This window comes from Metarhizium album (assembly GCF_000804445.1).
Source record: "Metarhizium album ARSEF 1941 chromosome Unknown scaffold_3, whole genome shotgun sequence".
Classification (NCBI taxonomy): domain Eukaryota; kingdom Fungi; phylum Ascomycota; class Sordariomycetes; order Hypocreales; family Clavicipitaceae; genus Metarhizium; species Metarhizium album.
The window spans coordinates 1530768-1551308 of NW_024467577.1; the positions used below are offsets into that span (position 1 = coordinate 1530768).

Genomic DNA, 20541 nt, shown 5'->3' on the forward strand with positions numbered 1-20541 from the left:
CCTGCCGGCTGTTACGGACGGCGTCGGTACTTCTGCGGTGGGCGGAGCCGCGAAAAAGTACGCCTGTAGCTGCCCGCGGTTGTACCTGGGCCTGCGTGACGAGGCCATGCCGGTGATGAAGATGGTTGTTTTGCTCACTCTGCCGCCGTCCCCGTCAAAGTCCGGGTTGACAGCCCGTCGGAGAGAATTTCAGTTTCTCGGGGTCTGGTGAGGAACTGCCCGCCCCTGGTGCCGGGCGTGTGGCGTGATGGCTCATGGATGCACGCGCCGCCCGACACGTCTGGTCTTGACGCTCGTGAAAGATTCTACGGCCAAGCCTGGTATGATACATGGCGCCCGAGTCGCCGTGCCCCTCGGGCGCAAGTCACGGAACACGCATGTCAGTCTGGGATCGGCGATGCAAGTTTGGTCATTGTTATCGGCTACATGAGCAGCGAGCCACAGTTCGGACTGCTTTGCGAGTTCTGAAAATGCTCGAAACGCAGCGTAAACCTCGGAAAGAGATGAGTGGCCAAGACTTGATGACGTCCACGCCGTGTCTTTTGACATCAACGCCCTGGCGCTTTGCTCGGGCGCCCACCGAGAGATACTCTGCACGAGGGGCCGAGGCAACACAGCACACACGTCGAATTTGATGCTTGTACAGCCATCTAGAGGGACATACAACGACAGGACCCGACATCATCATACTACCCAAGCGTCTCGAGGTTTGTTGCGGCATCGACAGTCGGCCTCCCGGTTCCGACTTGTGCCGTCAACGACCATGCCCGGCCTCAACACGTGTCTCCGTTTGCTAGTACTTGTCGGCCTTGTTCCTTGTCGATGCCCCTGCTGCCGTCCTTCTCACGGGCCCATCCCCGGTCAAGTGCCGTGGTTGGAATTTGGTGCTGCTTGACCTCTCAGGTTGATCTGACCGATGCGAGATACAATGTTGCTACCTACAGCATCTACCGCCCCCCTGGGAGATGTCAGCGTAGGCCCTGCCGGCGCCGTCTCTTGCACACGGAAGAGTTTGATTGCCGTGCCGCTCCAGACGCCCATCGTCCCCTTGGCAATTTGCATCTCGTTGGAAAAGACGACACCCCACAACAGGGATTCGTACCATCCCAAGGCAAGTGGAGACCACTCGAACGAATGCACCCGGGCTGGACAAGGTTCTATACCAATGAGATCAATCTCTCGGATGCGACGAACAAGGTCTGGGGTCAACACCTCCCGGGCAGTCTGACGAGGCAACAGGATAGAAACCTGCTGGATCACCGTCAGGATGCTGTGAAGAGGTAGCTCCGGCAGCCAACCGTCGATCCATTGCGACGTAGGCTCGAATGAACCACTCTGCATCCTCGCAGAAGACGACTGCCCGCCAAGGCTTGTGGTACTATTCTGTCTAGAAAACGAGCGGCTTCCGGCTGGCATCTTGCCACGAGCCTTCTCAGACATTCCACGCAGCTGAGTGGGGACGGCATCGTCAAAGTTGCCTGCCGACGAGGCTTGTGACAGGTTCTCACTCGTCGTCGACTGGGTCGGCGTCGGTTGGGCGTCTTCATCACTGTCGTCGTCCGAGCCTCCAATCGCAAAGGTGTTGTCCTCAGTGACTTCATCCAGATTTGAGGACTTGACTGCAGCAACAGATGGGCTTCGTGCGGAGTCGAACGAGCTTCGGATGGATCCCGCGTCTGCCGAGTCGATACGGTCCTTCTTCAACCGGTTCCTCCGCTCAATCTCTTCTTGACCGCTTTCGAGCGTAAAAGAGCGCAAGGCTTCGATTCGCTTGCGGTTTTTGACAATGGCCAAGAGGAGTTCGGGATTCTTCCGATAGTTATGGTCGATGATGGCGCTGATGGATTCCATGAGCGAGTGCAAGAGTTGATGGTTCGTCTCGTTGGCGAGAAGAAACGATGGTGATGACATGGACGTGAAGAGGTGCATGAGCTGTGAGCTGCCTGCAGCGCCCAGTCCCTGAATGTATGGCGATATGTTGTTGATAACCGCCAAGAGGGCCGGATAGATGGCTGTGAAGTTGCCTTGGCTTGAGGTGATGAGGTTGTAGATGGAATGGATCAGAAAATCGCAATATGTGCCCTTGAAACCGTTGATGCGGATTCCTACAGGTAGGCTGTCTTGACCCTCGAATTGCTTGTTTAGACTAGGACCAAACTTCGAGTCAACACTTAGTGTCTGGAGCAAGAACGCGCACATGCGAACGACACCCTGCTTGGCAGCTTCGTTCCTGTACTCCAGAGCATAGAATATCGTGAACACCACGAAATCATGCACCCGGTCCGTATCTATAATAAAGGATCGAAATCGCTTGTTGCATTGTGTTATTTCCCAAAAGAAAATCAGAATTTCGGGTGCAAAGTTGGTGGCCGTCTGAGCTCCTGGCAGGTATGATGTCTTTTCTTGGAGTGGCTGGCTGAGTATTCTTGACATGCCGTCAACGATGAACTGGAAGTCTTGCGGTCGGTGCAAACGGCCCAAAAAATGGCGGTAGAAATTCTTGGAGGGTGTGTTTGACTGAGCGAATTGCTCGGGGATCGGGTATACGAGTAGAATGAGCAAAAACTCCAAAGAGTATGTCACCAATATTTGTTTGGCATCCTTGAATCCCAGTGTGTTGTACGGCACTCGCCAGCTTGCCGGATTATATTTAAGAGTCTAGATCCAAGTTAGCATATGAAGCGTTTGACTCCAAGTTGGAACTATGCCGTCAAGCATACCGTATTGAGTAGAGAGCAAAGAACCGATAGGACAATTTGCTTGTCCTGACAAGTGCAGAGATACGTCAGCGTTCGTGTCCCAGCCTGAGCGAGAACTCCTGGAGTAGAATACATGCTTTGGCCAGCCAGCGCTAGTAATAGTCGTAAAATCTCTGCCCGGTTGCTCTCGAGTTCCTTGGTTGTCGCAACGGCGTTATTGCAGCCAACACCACTCTGCCATATTGCGTAGGTGACTTTGTCGTGGCCATGAGGTTGGCGAGTGATGGTGAAGTCGGAATAAAATAGCAAATCTACCAGGGTATCTATTAGCTCCTCAGCGAGCGGTTTCGCTTCTTCATATTCGTCGGCGTTAGGTATGCTTTCTCTTTCGTCATTCTCAGCTGCTGCATCAAAGAGGGCTTCATTTGCGATGATGGCCCGACGGGTTTTCCTGCGACGCGGTCCCCAAAAGAAGCGCTCTTGCCAGCTACTGAGGCTCTCTTTTTCATAGAGATAGGGAAGCAACCGAGTCAACACTCGAATACAGTTTAAGGCATCCTTCTCGGGCGCGAGTTGGGGGTCGGGAAATGATGGGTGGTGTCGAAGTAGAAACAGCCGTGACGTCAACGCTAATATCAACGTTTCCATGTTCTCTATTGCCTTATCTCGGATCCTTCGCATATCACTCGGCGAGAAAAGACTGAAGACATCCTCGGAGGACTCTGGAAGCTCCCAAAACTACACAATCTCGTAAGCAACATTAGTCGTGCCAGATTTTCGGTAAGTGTGCTTACCGACGTCCAGTAAGGATCGCCGACGGGAATATGGCGTTCCTCCGAGAGCTTGAAAATGCCCTGCTTGAAGACAATCTTGGAATCGCTTGCGCCCATCTCTGCAGCGCAAGGCTGTCGCCCTTGAACCCGGAACTTGAGGATGACGTTGCGGAATGGAGGATCAGTTAAACCTGGGGACGTGGAGCACGAAGCCTCCGTGCCTCAGAGTGGCTCCAGCTCAAGATATCCATGAGCTGGTGTGTCAGCCAATCAATCACTCTAGAAAAATATGGGTACTCGTATATTTAGCGCAGCCTATCGATAAGACTTTTCTCTCCGAATGTGCAAAAGCCGCCTCGACTCACGAGTACTCCTCGAGTCCTCGCGCCCCAATTCAAAAGACAGCGTTGGTCCACTGCATCAGCATCCAAGATGCTTCGCATCCGATGCTACAGTGGCCAATTGGCCAGGTGTCTGCATTGTACCAGAATTCAAAAGATTCCAGGTACAATGCGACTTACATCCACTACCCATTACTTCACCACGGACCCGAGCGATGACAAACATGTGGCGAGCTCCCAGGCACCACGGAAGCAAGACGGAGAGATGCAGGAATGCGAGGGAACACAGAAGAAATGCGCCTCGTTTTTCGAACCCGAATCTATAGCAGAGTCAAAAACTATTTCGCCTTCAAACGAGGACTCGAGCCCTGCCCTTGCCCCGGATCAGAACAATGGAGGACCTTGGGCAACGCTCCGCTCGCGAATAGAGGAGTCTCATCAAAACAGTGAGACAACGGAGACTGCCGTCTTAAAAAAGAGTGAGAAGGGCCCCAGCATAGCCGCGAGCAACGAAGGTTCAGAATCAACACCAAAGAAGGGAGCATCAAAATCCAAACGAGCAAAGAACAAGGCGTCGTTGGACGTGAAAGTCATTCGGCCTCACAAGTTAAAGCTGCAGCCTGTGGAGGAAAAGAAGTCCCAACGGTCGCCACCGCAATTGAGCTACAATTTGGATAGAGTGCTTTTCAATCCCGGAGTATATCATATGCAGGATCATCGTTCTGGCGTTTTCAATTTCGACCCATGTTTGGCATCCATCATGCCTGTCGAGGAGTTTGATTTCGACGCATTAAAAGAATATACGACTTCATCAAGAGACTCTAAACTACGGCAGCTCTCTGCTACCCATGGGCTTAAATACTGTGGCTCAACCTCAAGCCTAACGTCCATTTTGTCACACTTTCACTTTCTCCTTTCGGCTTGGAGGCAACCAAATTTTGATAACCTTTCCAAGTCGCTTACTCCCGAGTCCCTTAACTTTACCGCTCTTAGCCGTGGGCCGGCCGCAGCATTCGCACACTTTCAAGACGGCGTTTATGCAATTGACGCAGACAAGGAGTACGATACGGAGAATATTCTGAGTATGCTGGGCAAGTCCATGGAGAAATTGCTCACGTTGCCAAGGGAGGAGTTTGAAAAATACCGAAGGTCACGCTCCCATCAACTGTCGGAAGAAGAAAAGAACGCAGAGGAGGCATATCATTTCACAACTTTGGGTGACTTCATGATGCGGTCTCAACTCGACGCGCACGATCCTCGATTGCCCGGCTCGGGAATTTTTGACCTGAAAACAAGGGCGGTAGTCTCGATACGGATGGATGTAAAGGGCTATGAAAAGGGCGTCGGCTACGAGATCCGGGAGCGTTTTGGACAATGGGAGTCGTTTGAACGTGAGTACTGCGACATGATAAGGGCAGCGTTCCTGAAGTACTCTTTACAAGTCCGCATGGGCCGCATGGATGGCATATTTGTAGCCTTTCACAACACGCAAAGGATATTCGGGTTTCAATACATCAGTTTGGCGGAAATGGATCATGCAATCCATGGCACGCATGATCCACGACTGGGCGATGAAGAGTTCAAGTGCAGCATCATGTTGCTCAACGATCTCATGAATCGGGCCACTCAGCGATTTCCGGGGCGAACCCTGCGATTGCATGTCGAAACACGACCGACAAAGGTTCCTCTGACGTATTTTTTCGTGGAACCAGTAACCGAGGAGGAAATGAGAAAGACGCAAGAGGCCAGCAAGCCTTCAATGGAGCTACTGAAGCGCGAAATCCAAAGTCTCAGCCGTGAAGAACACGAGGCAGAGTCAGCCGGAGCCGCCGAGGCTGCTCAAGGAGAAGTAACAAAGCATGAAGAGCCAGATAAAGGTTCCGATGACGGTCCCGCCAATGATCCACAAAATGAGGACACTTGGAAGGAAATGATGTCAAAGGTTGATGAAGCAGTCGAAAATGAATCCCTTGGAGTACGATCGATTCGAGAGGCGGTCCAGGAAGCGCTTGAACACAGTGGTCTGCTTCATGGTAAGACGGAACTGGAGAGCGAGAAATACTTGGATGAGCTGGTTTCGGCACTCACGGCGCATTCGTCTGAAGCTAAGGAGTCAAGCCAGTCTCAGGCTGAAACGGGCGAAGAAGTTGAAGAGGCAAAGGCCGGGGATGACCAGCCCGACCTTGGTAGCTCCACGTTGGCCAACCTCATTGTCAAGGTAACCAAAGGGATCAACAAGAAAAGTACGAACTTGAGACCATTTGAACGCAAGGTTGTCGACTTGGCCATTGGAGCGAAAAGGACGGACGTCATCTCAACGGATCAAGGCGATGCAAAGACGGACACGGACGATAGCGACGTGGCAGGGGTGGCCGCCGATGTGGACGCAAGAAAGGACGGGGGTGTTCCTGAAGAGCCCCGTCCGGAACTGCTGGGCATGTACGTCAGCATCCGCAACAAGGTCAATGGCGAATTCATGGAGCGACCGTTTGGAGGCGAGAAGAAGTTTGACTGGGCTGTGCAATATACAGTGACCGAGTTGCCGGACAAGAGAGCGCAAAGCATCTACTCCAAGATTAAGAAGCGCAGAAGGGACGTTCTCGCCATAGATCCCGGTGTCCGTTCTGCCGACTGGTACCACATGTTCCAGGGCAAACTACCCATGATGACCAAGAAGGGAGAAGAGTTCCGCGAGAAACGGAATCAAAAGGAGGCCCGGAGCCCGGTGTACGTTGCGTGGGCCAAGGAGCCGCTTCCCCGGAATGCGGGGAGCAGTTGACAGCATACTTACACAGCGCATAACTGGGAAATGATGACTGGACGGCGGGGCAGAGCGCATTACAGGGCATGGGCATAGGCCTTGTGGCGAGGAGGCGGCGAACGTGCCGCGTCTCTTGGGTAGACTGTATATCACGGTGTATATTATAGCTGACGACAACGGTTGAAGTCAGGCAGGGGTCAAGCGGAAGGAAACCCAACCCAGCAGGTCGATTATCTTCCTGCATCTACTCTACTTGATAATTCATCAAATGTGCTACTCACGTGGCTTCGTGCCGCCGAAGCCATCTTGCTTGATCGTCTCCCCACAGCGGAGCTGCTGCTGCAGATGTCCACCGTCGACCGCCTCGGTACGAGGGTTGGAAGATGTGACCAAAGGAGCAATAAGCTGGGTCATCCATCTGTCAACCATGTAGTCTTGTCAGGTGGGCCGCCGGCTCCAGTTCTAGTTGACGTGTTGAAATCAGGCTGATTTGTGTGGATGGCGTCCGACTCCCAGTGGACTCGAGTCCTTAAACAACGGATCCATAAACAACATCCCAGGTGCCACGGGCCATGGCATCTGGTTCTTCCTGTTCAGTGGGATCACCGTCGGCTTTTGGCACAGCAATTCAAACCACGGAACGTCTGACTGCCGTACTAACTAGCAACATACCTTGGTGAGATGAAGCACATTCATGGATAAAGTCAACATTTGGCGCCTTGGCGAAGGCCGGGGCGTCCACTGGCGGGGTTCGTAAGTACTCGAGTACCTGGGCGCTTATTAGAGGTCAGGCCAGCCAGCTGTCAGCAGCTGTCAGGTCGGCGAGACGTGAATGAAAGGGGTGTTGGCCGACCTGGTTGGAGGGTGATCCTGGTGCGTCTCCTGCACGAGCGCTGATGGCTGCATCAATTGTTACAATTGTTACCGACGACAGCGGCGGGCAGCGGGACGACCTCAACCGTCGACTCGCGCCAAGGCATACACATACATGTAGGTAATTTCCACCCTCGACACATCGACATCTCCCAGTCGCTGTTATTCGGATGACCAAGATCCTCTGAGCCTCCACCACCCTGCCGTTTTTAATGAGGTGGCTTCGGCTCGCCTCACGAGACCCCGCGATGCAAGGCACGTCAACGTCAGGATCCCGATGCGTGCCACCTCCACGGCGCCTCGCCACTGCCTCTGCCACACCAACGCCAACATCAACGTCTTGCTCCGCCAAGCATCTCCATTTCCGTCCCGAACTCTATCCATTCACTGCGGCGCTTTGTCCAGTTCCGCCACCGATCTGCCTCCCCCCCCGGCCGGCCCCCTGGCCCTGCTCCCGTGGCATCCCTCCCTGCAACCAGGAACTGGAGGGCGATTATGGGCCAAGGACTGGCATCTCCAAAATACATACCGATAACTACATACCTAGGCAGTCATCGACTTATCACTTTCGATCCCCAAGCGAGGCCCCATCTTGGCACCTGACATTGGGCAAATCTCGCTGTAAGCCGACGGGGTCGTTTGCTCCATCCACGATGATTAGGCGACGCGGCTACACTGGCGGGACGGACGTGCCTGGATGACGTTGGCTTCCGTGGTCGTCTGCAAGAGCAAGAGTTGGCTTGCTCTTCTTGCTTGATGTTCCTGTTCAAGGTGCATTCTATAAATGTAGCCATGTGGCCGCCCTCGAGCTCAGATCAGCAGTTTGCCAAGGTCATGCGACCTATCAACTTCCTCCAGGTTGAGCAACAAGCGCCCGCAGTTTGCCTCGACTGCTTCGCTTTCCTTGTTCACGGTTAACCCGAATCAAAACTACGTGTAGCCGTAACCATGCGCCTCGGCTCTCTTCTTCCACTGCTTGCCCTGGGCTCTGGAGTTCGCGCTGCTGCTTTGTCCTCCTCCTCTTCTCCGGCATCCAGTCATCTATTTTCACGAGACTTGGACTTGCTCAACACGCGGGACTTGGAACAGCTTTCTGTAGGTGATGTCGAGCTCTTAACCAGAGCCCTGGTCGAAAGAGACCTTTTGGAAGACATTTGGGAAAAGTTGAAAGACGCTACTACTTGTACCGGCGGAGAGGTGAGAACCCTTGCAATCCTTTTTACACGCAACTTTCTCTCCATCCTCTCCACGTACATGGTGCTGAATGGCGTCTAGCTGCTGCTTGGCGCGCTCAAAGTCCTCGCATTTTTCGGTGACAGAGCTTTCATCGAGGTGATTCAAGGCATTTGCAAGCTTGCAAAGGTTTGTCCTCTGCTTATGCAGGACGTCACTCGTTTGGTGTTGACACTTCTAGGTCCAATCTCACGATGTATGCGACGGGGCAGTTGCTCTCGAGGCCCCCATCATTGCAGCAGGCATTCGCAAGATGTCCATTGGCTCGAGATCCTCCAAGGCGTTTCTCACATCCTTCATGGGCGTCTGTGGATATCCCGATGTGCAATCGTGGGATATTGTCTTCCCTTCGGCCCAACCTTCTGGTGGCAGATCCGATCCAAGTGGCAAGGATCCCATCGAGATCGTTCACTACTCCGACATTCATATCGATCCCTTGTATGTGCCTGGGTCCAGCACGCAGTGTGACGGCCGACCCCTTTGCTGCAGGTACGTTTGCCCTCACTTGAACGCGGGCAAGGCTGAGACTGAACTGACACAACACAGACCTTACACCGAAGACGACCAGCCTGGCAAAACCAAGTTTCCGGCCGGACCCAATGGTGACCACATGTGTGATGTGCCCTTTACTTTGGAGCGAAGTATGTATGATGCTATCAACTCGATTGTGCCCGATGCCGCCTTTACTATTTTCACTGGCGACATTGTCGACCACGCCGTCTGGAACACCACCCAGCCGTACAACACCAATTCGAGTAAGTATTCAGTCTTCGTCCAAGTCACAATTCCTACAACTCCTCTCAGGCCCAACTGACATCCCTAGTCCAACATGCCTACGGCGCTATGAACTCGAGCCTGAAACTCGTCTACGGCACTGTCGGTAACCATGAAGCCCATCCTGTAAACTCCTTTGTCCCCAATGCCATCGGCCACGACAGCCAGTGGCTCTACAATCTTCTCTCCTCCGACTGGGAACACTGGATCGGCAAAAGCTCAACCGCCATGGTCGAAAAGATCGGCGCCTACTCGACCAAGTACCCCAAAGGTAATCTCCGTATCATCTCCCTCAACACTAACCTCTACTACCGTTACAACTTTTGGATGTACCAGTTGTACGATGAGAAGGATCCTGACGGTCAGATCGCCTGGCTCATCAACGAGCTCGACGCCGCCGAGAAAGCCAATGAACGCGTCTACATTATAGGCCATACGCCTCTCGGTGAGCAAGACGCCCTCCGTGACGGCTCCAACTACCTCGACCAGGTGTTCAGGCGGTACAAAAACACCATTGCGGCCAGTTTTTTTGGCCACACGCACGTCGACCACTTTGAGGTGTCATACGGCGACTACGAGGACCGCATGGCCTCCAATGCCTTCATGACTTCGTACATCGCACCCTCACTTGTGCCCACGTCTGGCATGCCCTCGTTCCGCGTCTATACCGTTGACCCGGACACTTTTGCCGTCCTCGACCACACCACCTACGTCGCCGACATGACAGATCCCTCCTTCCAGACGACCCCCGTCTGGACAAAGTTCTACTCGGCCAAAGAGGCCTACGGCCCGCTCGTCTCGCCCCCTCTTACCGACCCCAAGGCCGAGCTCACCCCCGCATTCTGGCACGACGTCACCGTCGCCTTTGAAAAAGAGGACGCCCAGTTTGATGCCTACATTTCGCGCAAGTCCCGCGGCTGGCGGCCTGCCGACTGCAAGGGCGACTGCAAGACCAACGAGATCTGCCAACTACGCGCCGGCCGCAGCCAGGACAACTGCTGGAAGCCCAAGCCCGGCATTAATCTCACAAAGCGGTCCGAGGTACAGCACGACAAGGGGGAACACGACGAGTGTGGTGTTCCAGTTACGCTCAAGATCCTGTCGGCCGTGAGCGCCGATGACGCCACGCTAAAGGAGTTCAAGGGGATCATGGGCAAGGTCGTTGCCGACGCCAGGACGAGGGGAGGGAAGAGCCCCGATAGTGCGTAGGGCATTTTTGTTGGGCGTGGGAGTAGATGTAGATAGGCGTAGAACCGTCATACATGACTCGTGGGATGCAAGGGCACGACAGGTTTGGTCCTCACAACCTGACGGCTGCATGCATAGTAGGTGCAATGGGAAAGATTTTAATTAAATTTTGTTGCTTCTTGAAAGGTCTATACAGGATTTAAAAGAGACTGCAGGATCAAACTGGGGCTCGCATATAGGGCAGTGCGCTGACCAGAAGATACTTGGGCATTATCGGAAGACATCTCACAAAACTCCAGATGGAGGTGGAGATGGTGTCCCTCAATTCTTCAACTCCATGTTTGCATGACATGTATGCAACTCCGTGTTCTGAATTGGTGGCTGTCCAAGGCTGCCATTCGGTGGGAACGACCCCAGTCTTCCCAGCAGAGTGGCTGGTGGACTCATCATGCGTCACCGTCTGTCTGCTCACACTCGGTCCGTAACGCTGTCAAGCATTTGTTTTCCAAGCAACATCAACAGATGTACCGATAACTCGAAACCTGCAAGGCATCAGCACTGGCGATAGCCGTTGAAGAGCACCGGCAGTCGTGCATGCAACCCGGACTCCGACCCAGACTCAAGGCTCGGCCTTCCCTTCTCGACCTCGTCCGCCACCGAAGCAACTCGTTTTCGTCGTCCCGTGCAGGAACCAGCGACTCGGCGTCTGCAGTCGAACTTCCCTTGCCAGCATCTCCAGGGGCTGGAGCCGGAGCCGGAGTCGGTGTTGGCGGTGCTTGGTCTTGGTCTCCAGCTGGCTCGCGTCGCGGATCTTTGCTGGCGGCGTCCGCTTTGGGTCCAGCCGCGTCGCCTGCGTCGCCTTCGCCGTCCGTCGTTGAGGTTGAGGCTCCTGCGCCGGCTGCTGCTCCCACGGGTGCTCCTGCTGTTGGGTCTCCCCTGGCGCCTGCCTCTGCTACATCATCGCCTCCACCCTCCCCACCAGGCACAGAGCTGCCTTTAAACTCTCCATTCTCACCCTCACCACCTCTACCAGCTTCGCCATCTCCCTCAACGTCGACGCCGCCATCCCCACCGCGTCCGTCGCCCGTCTCCCAGCGCTCTTCTTCCGCCCATCAAGAGCCTGAGCCGACGTCCTCAAATCCTCCCAAGATGCCGTCGGTATGCGCACCCCTCGTCAAGCAAGCGTCGATGCCTTCCAGCGACTCCGTCCGGTCGATGCCTTTGGTCCCGTCATGCTCGGCCTCGGTGCCCCACTGTGCGCATCATCGTCAACGCTAACCCCTTTGCTTGCAACAGAAAACCAAGAATGCTGGCGACGAAGCTATTCACTATGGTACGTGACGTTCAATTTAATCTCAACTTTGCTGACGCCTGATCGCTTGGCTGACACGTTTGCGCAGGCAAAATTTACTCCATCTCCGGGTCCGTCGAGGCTGTCCTTTTCCCATCAACAGCGATGTGCTAATCTGCCCACAGTCCCGTCATTGTGGCCGAAGACATGATTGGTGTTGCCATGTACGAACTCGTAAGTTTGGTCTAGTAACATGTTGCGAGGCGAAGCCCAAGACTCACGTCTCGTCAGGTCAAAGTCGGTCACGATAACCTCGTTGGCGAAGTCATCCGGATCAACGGAGACCAAGCATCTATTCAGGTTTACGAAGAGACTGGTACGAATCCTCGCTTGGTGGACTGAATTCTTTTACATGAAATTTTTTTAACACTCTGCAGCCGGTGTCAAGGTTGGCGATCCCGTTGCCCGAAGTGGAAAGCCATTGTCCGTAGAACTTGGCCCTGGCCTGCTTAACGGCATCTACGACGGTATTCAACGACCACTGGAGGAAATCTCCAAAGTTTCCAAGACCATTTATATCCCCCGCGGTATTTCAGTTCCTGCGCTCGACCGAAAGAAGAAGTGGCAGTTTACTCCCGCCAAGAAGGTTGGCGATCACATTGCTGGTGGTGACGTTTGGGGCAATGTCTTTGAGAACTCCTTCATCTCTAACCACAGGATCCTGTTCCCACCTCGCGCTCGTGGCATCATCACCAAGATTGCACCCAAGGGCGAGTACACCGTTGCCGAAAATATCCTCGAGGTTGAATTTGATGGCAAGAAAACTGAATACCCCATGATGCAGTCCTGGCCTGTTCGAGTCCCCCGTCCCACGACCGAAAAGCTGGCTGCTGATCAGCCTTTCCTTGTTGGGCAACGCGTCTTGGATGCTCTTTTCCCCAGTGTTCAGGGTGGCACTGTTGCCATTCCTGGTGCTTTTGGCTGCGGCAAGACTGTCATCAGTCAGTCTGTGTCCAAGTTCTCCAACAGCGATGTCATTGTGTACGTTGGATGCGGTGAGCGTGGAAACGAGATGGCCGAAGTCTTGAAGGACTTCCCTGAGCTGTCCATCGATGTTGACGGCCGCAAGGAACCCATCATGAAGCGAACAACCTTGATTGCCAACACCTCCAACATGCCCGTCGCTGCCCGAGAAGCTTCCATTTACACTGGTATTACTGTGGCCGAATATTTCCGTGATCAGGGTCTGGACGTGGCCATGATGGCTGATTCCACATCGAGATGGGCTGAGGCTCTGAGAGAGCTTTCTGGTCGACTGGGGGAAATGCCTGCTGACCAAGGTTTCCCCGCCTATCTCAGTGCCAAGCTTGCTTCCTTCTACGAACGTGCCGGCAAAGTTCAATCTTTGGGCTCCCCTGAGAGGCATGGCAGTGTGAGCATTGTCGGCGCCGTCAGCCCGCCTGGTGGTGACTTCTCAGACCCCGTTACTACGTCGACCCTCGGTATCGTTCAAGTCTTTTGGGGTCTGGACAAGAAGCTCGCTCAGCGAAAGCATTTTCCTTCAATCAACACTAGTGTGTCATATACCAAGTACACCACCGTCCTGGACAAATTCTATGAAAAGGATTACCCCGAGTTTCCGCGGCTCCGAGACCGAATCAAGCAGCTCATTTCCGACTCGGAAGAACTCGACCAAGTCGTGCAGCTCGTTGGTAAGAGTGCCTTGTCCGACCCCGACAAGATTACTCTCGATCTTGCCGCTCTGATCAAGGAAGATTTCCTGCAACAAAATGGTTACTCAGACTATGATCAGTTCTGTCCCATTTGGAAGACGGAGTGGATGATGAAGCTCATGGTGGGCTTTCACGATGAGTCTCAAAAGGCAATTGCCCAGGGCCAGAGCTGGGGCAAAGTACGTGAAGCCACTGGCGACCTACAGGCCAAGCTGAAGCAACTCAAGTTTGAGCTTCCCTCAGATGGGCAGGAGGTTGTTACCAAGAAGGTTTGTTGATTCCTCGCTACGCCTTTCTCTCCATCATGAACTAACTGTTGCCACAGTACGAAGCTATTCAACAGGAGATGATGGACAGGTTTGCATCCGTCATTGACGAGTAAGAGGAATTTCCAAGGATGGAGCCTGGTGTCGCGAGTTGTCGGCAAGGCGGGACCATAGAGAAGGACTGTCGGTGGCAAAAGTGGCGGAGCATATGATGGTATTATAAACTGTGTCAAGCTGTGCCAAACCCACCTTGTCCACGTTGCAACACTATGTGTAGACGGGAAGTGGATGTGTCAAGCTCAGATGGCGGATAGAAGGTCGTTCTCGCGAAGAGAGGCCCCACAATTTAGCACTGTGCGGAACATGAAAATCCCGAAGTGACGCTTGTGATTCTTTCTGCCATTTACTTCAGTGCACACCCGGAAGCGACGCCACCGGCCTACAATGTCAGACGAGCTGGTGGACGAGGCAGAGGCAATCAACGCCATCTACGGCGACGGCTCGCTCGTGCGGACGGAAGACGAGTGCGCATCCACGTACGTGCTCAAACTGCCCGGCGGCGCGTCATGGCTCAGAATCCAGTTCCCGGAGGCGTATCCCGCACAACCACCCGCGGTGCTGGGCACGCACCACTCGTCAGGCGGCGTCAGAGGCGCGGGCGCAAGAGACGTACGCCTATTCAGGGAGGCCCTGAGCAGCGTCTTCCACGAGGGCAGCGAATGCCTGTTTGACGCGGTGGAAGAGTTTGGCAGGCGGGCCGGGGAGCGCGTTCCCGCCTCCGAGGGGCGGGAGGAGGAGGAGGAGGAGGACCGGACGCCCGGGCGCCCCGGGGACGACGTGGACGCCGAGCGGTTCCCGGCGCCGGAGTGGACACTGTCCGAGGCGGTCGTGGAGAACAAGTCGACGTTTGTGGCGAGGGTGGCGAGGGCGTCGTCGCCGGGGGAGGCGAGGAGCCACGTCGCGCGGCTGCTGGCGGCGGACAAGAAGGTCCGGCTGGCGACGCACAACGTCACGGCGTGGAGGATGCGCGGCGGGCGGGGCGAGCAGTTCCAGGACTGCGACGACGACGGGGAGACGGCCGCGGGCGGGAGGCTGCTGCACCTGATGCGGGTGATGGACGTGTGGGGGGCGGTCGTGGTCGTGAGCCGGTGGTACGGCGGCGTGAAGCTGGGGCCGAGGCGGTTCTCCGTCATCAATGGCGTTGCGAGGGATGGCATGGTCCGCGCGGGCGTTGCTGGGAGGTGAGGCCGGGGGGACGGCCACGGTCACGGTCACGGTCACGGTCACGGCCACGGTCACGGGGGAGACGGCACATAGAGTCCAAAGCGAGAGTGATTGGTATTGTTATCCTGCTGCTACGTTTGTACCCAGGCAAGAGGCGTGTATTGGACATGTGTAAACTGGGTTGGATGCAGAGTCGCAATCTCAACAACGAACGGGTGGCACTGTTTCTTGCCGCTGCCAGAGGGTGCCCCATGCAAGAGACTACTCATCCCTTTGCAGCAGTGGTTTTAGAATAGCTAGTGCGCGCGTGGACTGCTCCTCCGGCAGGATGACCACGCCTGCGCGCGCTGTGGATAGGTACGACAGCTCAGACGTGGCCGTCATTCTCATTTCATCGACTAGACGACCAGACACTCCGCACACGATGCCAGTGATTTCGGATGGTAGGTTGACAAGATCAAGAAAGATGGGGATGAGAATGTTGTCCATGTCGCCGACGAGCGAGTCGCTGAAGAGCCCCAGGAGATTCTTGTCCATCAAAAGCGATGGTGGATCCTCATGAGCCAGAGTGATGGATATGAACCGCGGTCGCGAGACGAGAACCGATATTAGGGATGCGTAGAGTTTTGTGTCAACATTCTCAATCCACGACTTTCGGTCGTTTGTCGCAGCGTGACGGCTAATGGACGGCCGGTGTCCATACGCGTCAGCTAGCTGGGAGATTTCTCGCCCGGAGCATTGAACCAACTCAAGATCCCCGTCCACGTACGGAGAAACGTTGCGCGTGTGCAGAAGCTCAAACGTCCGCAGTTGCAGCTCATCGTCGGTTGACGGAGGCGGGGTGCCTGGCCGAGACACGGAGTGATGGCTCTCTGAATTCTTGCGACTATATGTGGGGGATGTGACAGAGTTGGACTGGCTCTCGGTCATTTCAAAGCCCTTCTCACAAAGGGCTGCCACGACATTTTGTCGTTCTCGAGCTGGCGCCAGAATAAAGTCTGAGTAGTATGTTGTGATGAAGAAGATGGGAATACCGGCCAACGCAAGCGGAGAGCTGAACTCCAGTACCCTTGTGGCAGCATCTAGACCGGCACCAATGACGGACAGAACCATGTATGAGTCGGCAAACACCGATACCGTCTTGGCTTTTTGCGCCGGCAAAGAGTTGATGACGGGTTCAAAGACATCCTTTGCCCATGCTGTGTGGCACACAATAGAGGCCTCCAGCGGCGTGACGCTAACGTTCAAGAAAACATGCTGATTTTCCTCTGAGAGACCATCAAGCTTGTCAACACCGGGTTTGAAGTCGGCACCAAGACGAAGGCGCGCTGTCTGGGGTAGGAGGACTCGAAGAATGGGCTGAAGAAATGTGGTGTACAGGTCGAGAGGGATGTGGATCAAGGTGTATGTCCCGTCCTAGTGCCTGGATTAGCTTGGATTGTTTGTTTTTGGAATCCAATCCAATGGCTGCAAGTTCTCCGAGACAGTTTCATCGCTGGATGCAACTCGTTCTGAACAATACGCCAAAAGTGGATGGAGAGGTGAATGGCAGCCTTCGCCGTTGTCGGCATGGCGGGCCATGGCCATGTGGGGATGAGGGAGTCCATACCAGGAAAGATATTTGGGCGCTCATTGCGAGGGCCAGACTTGGGGCAAGACTGCAACAAGCTGGAGCAACTCGTCTTTTCGATTGTGCGGGCAGCTGTGGCTGTGGTCGGGTTCGGTTTCGGGTTCTCTTTCGATCGCGGCCACCGAGTTTTGATGGCGACTTTGGCCGGCTGGATATCAGACCCCAGGTGCGTCACTGGGCTGCCTCGACTTGAGTAAAACGCGGGGTCAACCGTGCTGCCGAGGTCGATGCGGAATGCCGGCTAATGCTCGCGGATGAGGTGAGACGAGACGTGGTGTTTTGGGATGATGGAGGTTGTGGGAGAGAAGTGCAATGTCCGGAGTTGAGCCAAGGCCAAAGACGTCAGAAAGTCGAACACAATTTTCCGGTTGTCGGCGCCGAGTTGGAGGGCCGATTTGACCAAGATAAGGCTCTTATGAGTTTTCTGAACCCGTTCCGTGTTCCATGTTCCATCCCGCCAGGCAGCGCGATCCATTTCTGGCACCAGGCTGTTTTAGAGTTCCCGCCCACCCTTTGGAGCAGCAGCTCTGGGGCTACCTGGGCTAGCACACATGCGACCGCAATCACCCTTGAGACAACTTCGATAATCGGGTAGAACTGGCCGATGGATTTGCACATGGCGGCGGTGACGTGTCGAAGTCTGGGGCCGGCGGAGCCTCGTAGGGCGGCACGAGAGCAGGGAAAAAGTCCCCGACCCGGGGGCTAATCTGCGAATCGACGGCGCGTATTCCATTGAAGCGTGGCTTGCGCGTGCATGATCCTGCCCAAGCATCCATATTCCACATTGTGGGAGCCCACGATGCTGTGATTTGAGCGAGTTTGTGTTGTGTGATGAGAGATGGATTCCCTGACACGACATACAGCATCGAGTGCGATGGACGCGTGCGGGGCAAGACGGAAGTGACTGGGAAGGAGCATGGGCCGCTCCTGCCGCAGAGGCCATTCGCCTTCGTAGCACGGAGCATCACGACGACCAACGCCGGATGCCTCAGATGTCGAATGTTGGCTCGAGCCTTCTGACCCCGAAATCTTCCGCCATGCCCGTTTCACTCTGGCAATAGGACGGCACGGATTCACCAACGCATTTGCCGGCCAAACGTTACGTGGCACACTCCCAGTCCTCGACCCCGCCCATATGGGCCTGGGCCATGGCCATCCGTGACACCTGGACAAAAGAGTCGCGATGTGGAATTCATCGCCTCCAAGGTGCTGCGTGACTAAACTCCAACTCACAGAGACGTTGATGCTCCACGCAAGCCATGCCATTGAAACCCGTACATTGCCTCGAAATTGAGGTACAACCAACCAGAGCCGACGTAAAAGCGCAAACGAGAGACCTAGCCGAAGCGGGAACCATGTACGCTGAATGGTATCCGCATGAATAGAAGCAGGAGAGGCACTCAAGGGTCATCGAAAAGCAATGGTGCTAGGCTATTTGGTTCGTGCAGCCATCCAGCACTGATGCTGAGCCGTACGTGGACAGTCGAATCACGCCCGGCGAGGTGTGCAACCGTCTCCCTCACGAACCCGGCTCGAATTTTGTCTGGAGGAACTGACCGTGACTCTGATCATCTCACCACAATGCTGTATCGTCCGGAAAGCTATAAATCGCGCCGTTCTTCTCCAGGAAAAAACGCCCAACTGTAGTTCGTCGTCGAGCGTATCCATCGACAACGACAACATCCGGGCACGGTCATATTTGCAGCCAAAAAAAAAAAAAAAAGCCTCGACTCAAGAAATCCAGTTCTCTTTTTCTTTGCCAACATGTGTTTCGAAGGCTACCACACCTACTCATGCCCTTATTGTCCCACTGTGGTCAAGACCACCCCTGTGAGACACAGTCCTCCATGTGACCAGTTTTCTAAGACGGGAAGAGTTTGTCCTGCGGGCTTTTTGGAGATGCTGATCAAGGATTGGAAAGTCAAGTGCCCTCAGTGTTGTGCGAAATCCACGACGAATCTGAAAGCCAGATATAGTTGAATCTGCGCGATATGGGGAAAATGAACAGTGGCGGCATCGCCGCTGACCAAGTCGTGCTGTCGCTGACCATTTCTCCCCCTACTGATTGAGCCGAGATAATTCATTGGGAACAGCATGTTTTTCTCATACCGCGGTGGTGCTCTCCGGAACAAGTATAAATCTCGCGTGGTTTCCGTTTCCGCTAGTCTCGTCAACTCGTCAACTCGTCAACTCGACATCCTCCAAGCAGGAGTCAAAGCCGCTGCGTTCTGATTTCAACCACCCACAACGACTACCCCTTCATTGCTCGCCCAAAGACTCCTGATCCATGTGCTTCAGCTCCATTGCCGTAGTCACCTGCGCATGCGGGGCGACTCGAGAAAAGCACTACAAGGATATACCTGAGTGCCCGGAGTACTGGCGGACAGGCCGTGTATGCCGAGGAGGGTATAGGCAGAGGCGCCAGACGGCCCTCGATGAACGAGAGGTTTGCGTGAGATGTAGACGGCTAGGGGACAGGAAAAGGAAGAACCCAACCAATGTTCATCACTTTGAGATCATGTGACTCAACGCCTACATTCACGCGGTTGTTTAAAGGGATGCTTCAGAGTGCGCAGTCAAATTGGATAGATAAATCAATACGCTTTACATGAAGTATAATCCTCTCGCCCTCTATGACAAGTCCATTTCCGTTTCCTTTGCCGCGGCACCAGTGGCCGGCGAAGGCGACAGCCCAAGAACATGCGTCAGGTACTCGACAACGTCATCCATGCCGGCAGGTGAATTAAACCAATGCCCTCCGTCGGGATACTCTCTCGAATGAACCCGAGCTCCGAAGCCACGCAAGGTATCTCCCAAAACTCGCCCGTTCTCCACCGACACCAACGGGTCATCTACGCAGTGTTCCAACAAGACGGGCGTCTTTCTTATGACCTCGTTGTCCTCTGGGTCTGGGCCATTCTTCAAGCTCAACACGGCCCTCGTTTCCTTGAGCGTCCGCCCGGGAAACGGCATCCTGCACGAAAACCCAAGAAACGCCGCCAGCCCGCCGGATAACTTGGTGCCGTCGTCCGCCGCTTCAGGCATCTTCAAGTTGAGGAGAGCATGCGTCGCCGTAGCCGCGCCCTGGCTGATACCGGCCAAGATGATCTTATCCCAGTGTCCGCCCAGGATGCCCGCCTCAATATTGAGCACCTTTCGAATCATGTCTGTGCTCTCCCTTAGCCCCAGTATTTGCACCTCCTCCCGTTCCGAGAAGTCGCGCACATCCCAAATGTCGAACCACTGCGAGACCTTGTTGCCGCCAAATGAGAAGGAGGCGCTGACGCCGGCCTTGGGAAACACCCATCTGAAGGAGGGGAATGCTTCCTCGAGTGACTGGCTTCTGGAGTTCTTGGAGCACCTCAACGAGGCGACGAAGTTTTCGGCTACATCCCCCCGGCCGTGGAGGAAGATGACGGTATGGGTGTGATTTGTGGTGGCAGAGACTATGACGGGCATGGAAGCCATGGTGCCTTGATGAGTGCACGGGATGGGTGAGTTGCCATTGATGAGACGTGATTGGATAACGGGACCCCTCAAGAATGAGCAGGAGATGGAACTAATGGAATATTCTAGGAGTAACGTTGGAAGGGAATTCAAACATCTTGGCCGACAGACGTGGTGTTGCAATCGGCGGGGCCGCGCCGACTTCCGTGACCAACGAGATGGAAAGAATCGAGTTGCTGGCCATGCGCCTGGCCCATTGTGCACAATTCACGCATGTTAATATTGGGTGGACTGTGGAGGAGCTGAGG

At 54.7% G+C, this 20541-nt stretch overlaps 7 protein-coding genes across 7 annotated transcripts; 4 read left to right on the forward strand and 3 right to left on the reverse strand.

Annotated features, from left to right (window-relative positions):
• Positions 1 to 861: 861 nt before the first annotated feature.
• MAM_02222 (uncharacterized protein) lies at positions 862 to 3589 on the reverse strand (the record flags this gene model as incomplete). The annotated part of the gene is made up of 3 exons (XM_040821021.1): positions 862 to 2658; positions 2721 to 3437; positions 3494 to 3589. 3 exons carry the CDS (start codon positions 3587 to 3589, stop codon positions 862 to 864), a joined length of 2610 nt encoding a protein of 869 aa, XP_040681364.1.
• A 393-nt stretch (positions 3590 to 3982) lies between these two features.
• Positions 3983 to 6592, forward strand: MAM_02223 (PET127-like protein; the record flags this gene model as incomplete). The annotated part of the gene is made up of 1 exon (XM_040821022.1): positions 3983 to 6592. One exon carries the CDS (start codon positions 3983 to 3985, stop codon positions 6590 to 6592), a length of 2610 nt encoding a protein of 869 aa, XP_040681365.1.
• Positions 6593 to 8395: 1803 nt separating this feature from the next.
• Positions 8396 to 10663, forward strand: MAM_02224 (Sphingomyelin phosphodiesterase; the record flags this gene model as incomplete). The annotated part of the gene is made up of 5 exons (XM_040821023.1): positions 8396 to 8644; positions 8723 to 8809; positions 8862 to 9169; positions 9227 to 9435; positions 9504 to 10663. 5 exons carry the CDS (start codon positions 8396 to 8398, stop codon positions 10661 to 10663), a joined length of 2013 nt encoding a protein of 670 aa, XP_040681366.1.
• A 573-nt stretch (positions 10664 to 11236) lies between these two features.
• Positions 11237 to 14048, forward strand: MAM_02225 (vacuolar ATP synthase catalytic subunit A; the record flags this gene model as incomplete). Its single annotated transcript, XM_040821024.1, has 7 exons — positions 11237 to 11800; positions 11939 to 11975; positions 12043 to 12064; positions 12119 to 12167; positions 12225 to 12309; positions 12371 to 13935; positions 13992 to 14048. The coding sequence occupies 7 exons, from the start codon at positions 11237 to 11239 to the stop codon at positions 14046 to 14048; spliced, it is 2379 nt and encodes a 792-aa protein (XP_040681367.1).
• Positions 14049 to 14376: 328 nt separating this feature from the next.
• Positions 14377 to 15177, forward strand: MAM_02226 (impact family protein; the record flags this gene model as incomplete). The annotated part of the gene is made up of 1 exon (XM_040821025.1): positions 14377 to 15177. The coding sequence occupies one exon, from the start codon at positions 14377 to 14379 to the stop codon at positions 15175 to 15177; it is 801 nt and encodes a 266-aa protein (XP_040681368.1).
• A 240-nt stretch (positions 15178 to 15417) lies between these two features.
• On the reverse strand, positions 15418 to 16789 carry MAM_02227 (uncharacterized protein; the record flags this gene model as incomplete). The annotated part of the gene is made up of 2 exons (XM_040821026.1): positions 15418 to 16572; positions 16766 to 16789. 2 exons carry the CDS (start codon positions 16787 to 16789, stop codon positions 15418 to 15420), a joined length of 1179 nt encoding a protein of 392 aa, XP_040681369.1.
• A 2628-nt stretch (positions 16790 to 19417) lies between these two features.
• Positions 19418 to 20254, reverse strand: MAM_02228 (Phospholipase/Carboxylesterase family protein; the record flags this gene model as incomplete). The annotated part of the gene is made up of 1 exon (XM_040821027.1): positions 19418 to 20254. One exon carries the CDS (start codon positions 20252 to 20254, stop codon positions 19418 to 19420), a length of 837 nt encoding a protein of 278 aa, XP_040681370.1.
• Positions 20255 to 20541: the final 287 nt, after the last annotated feature.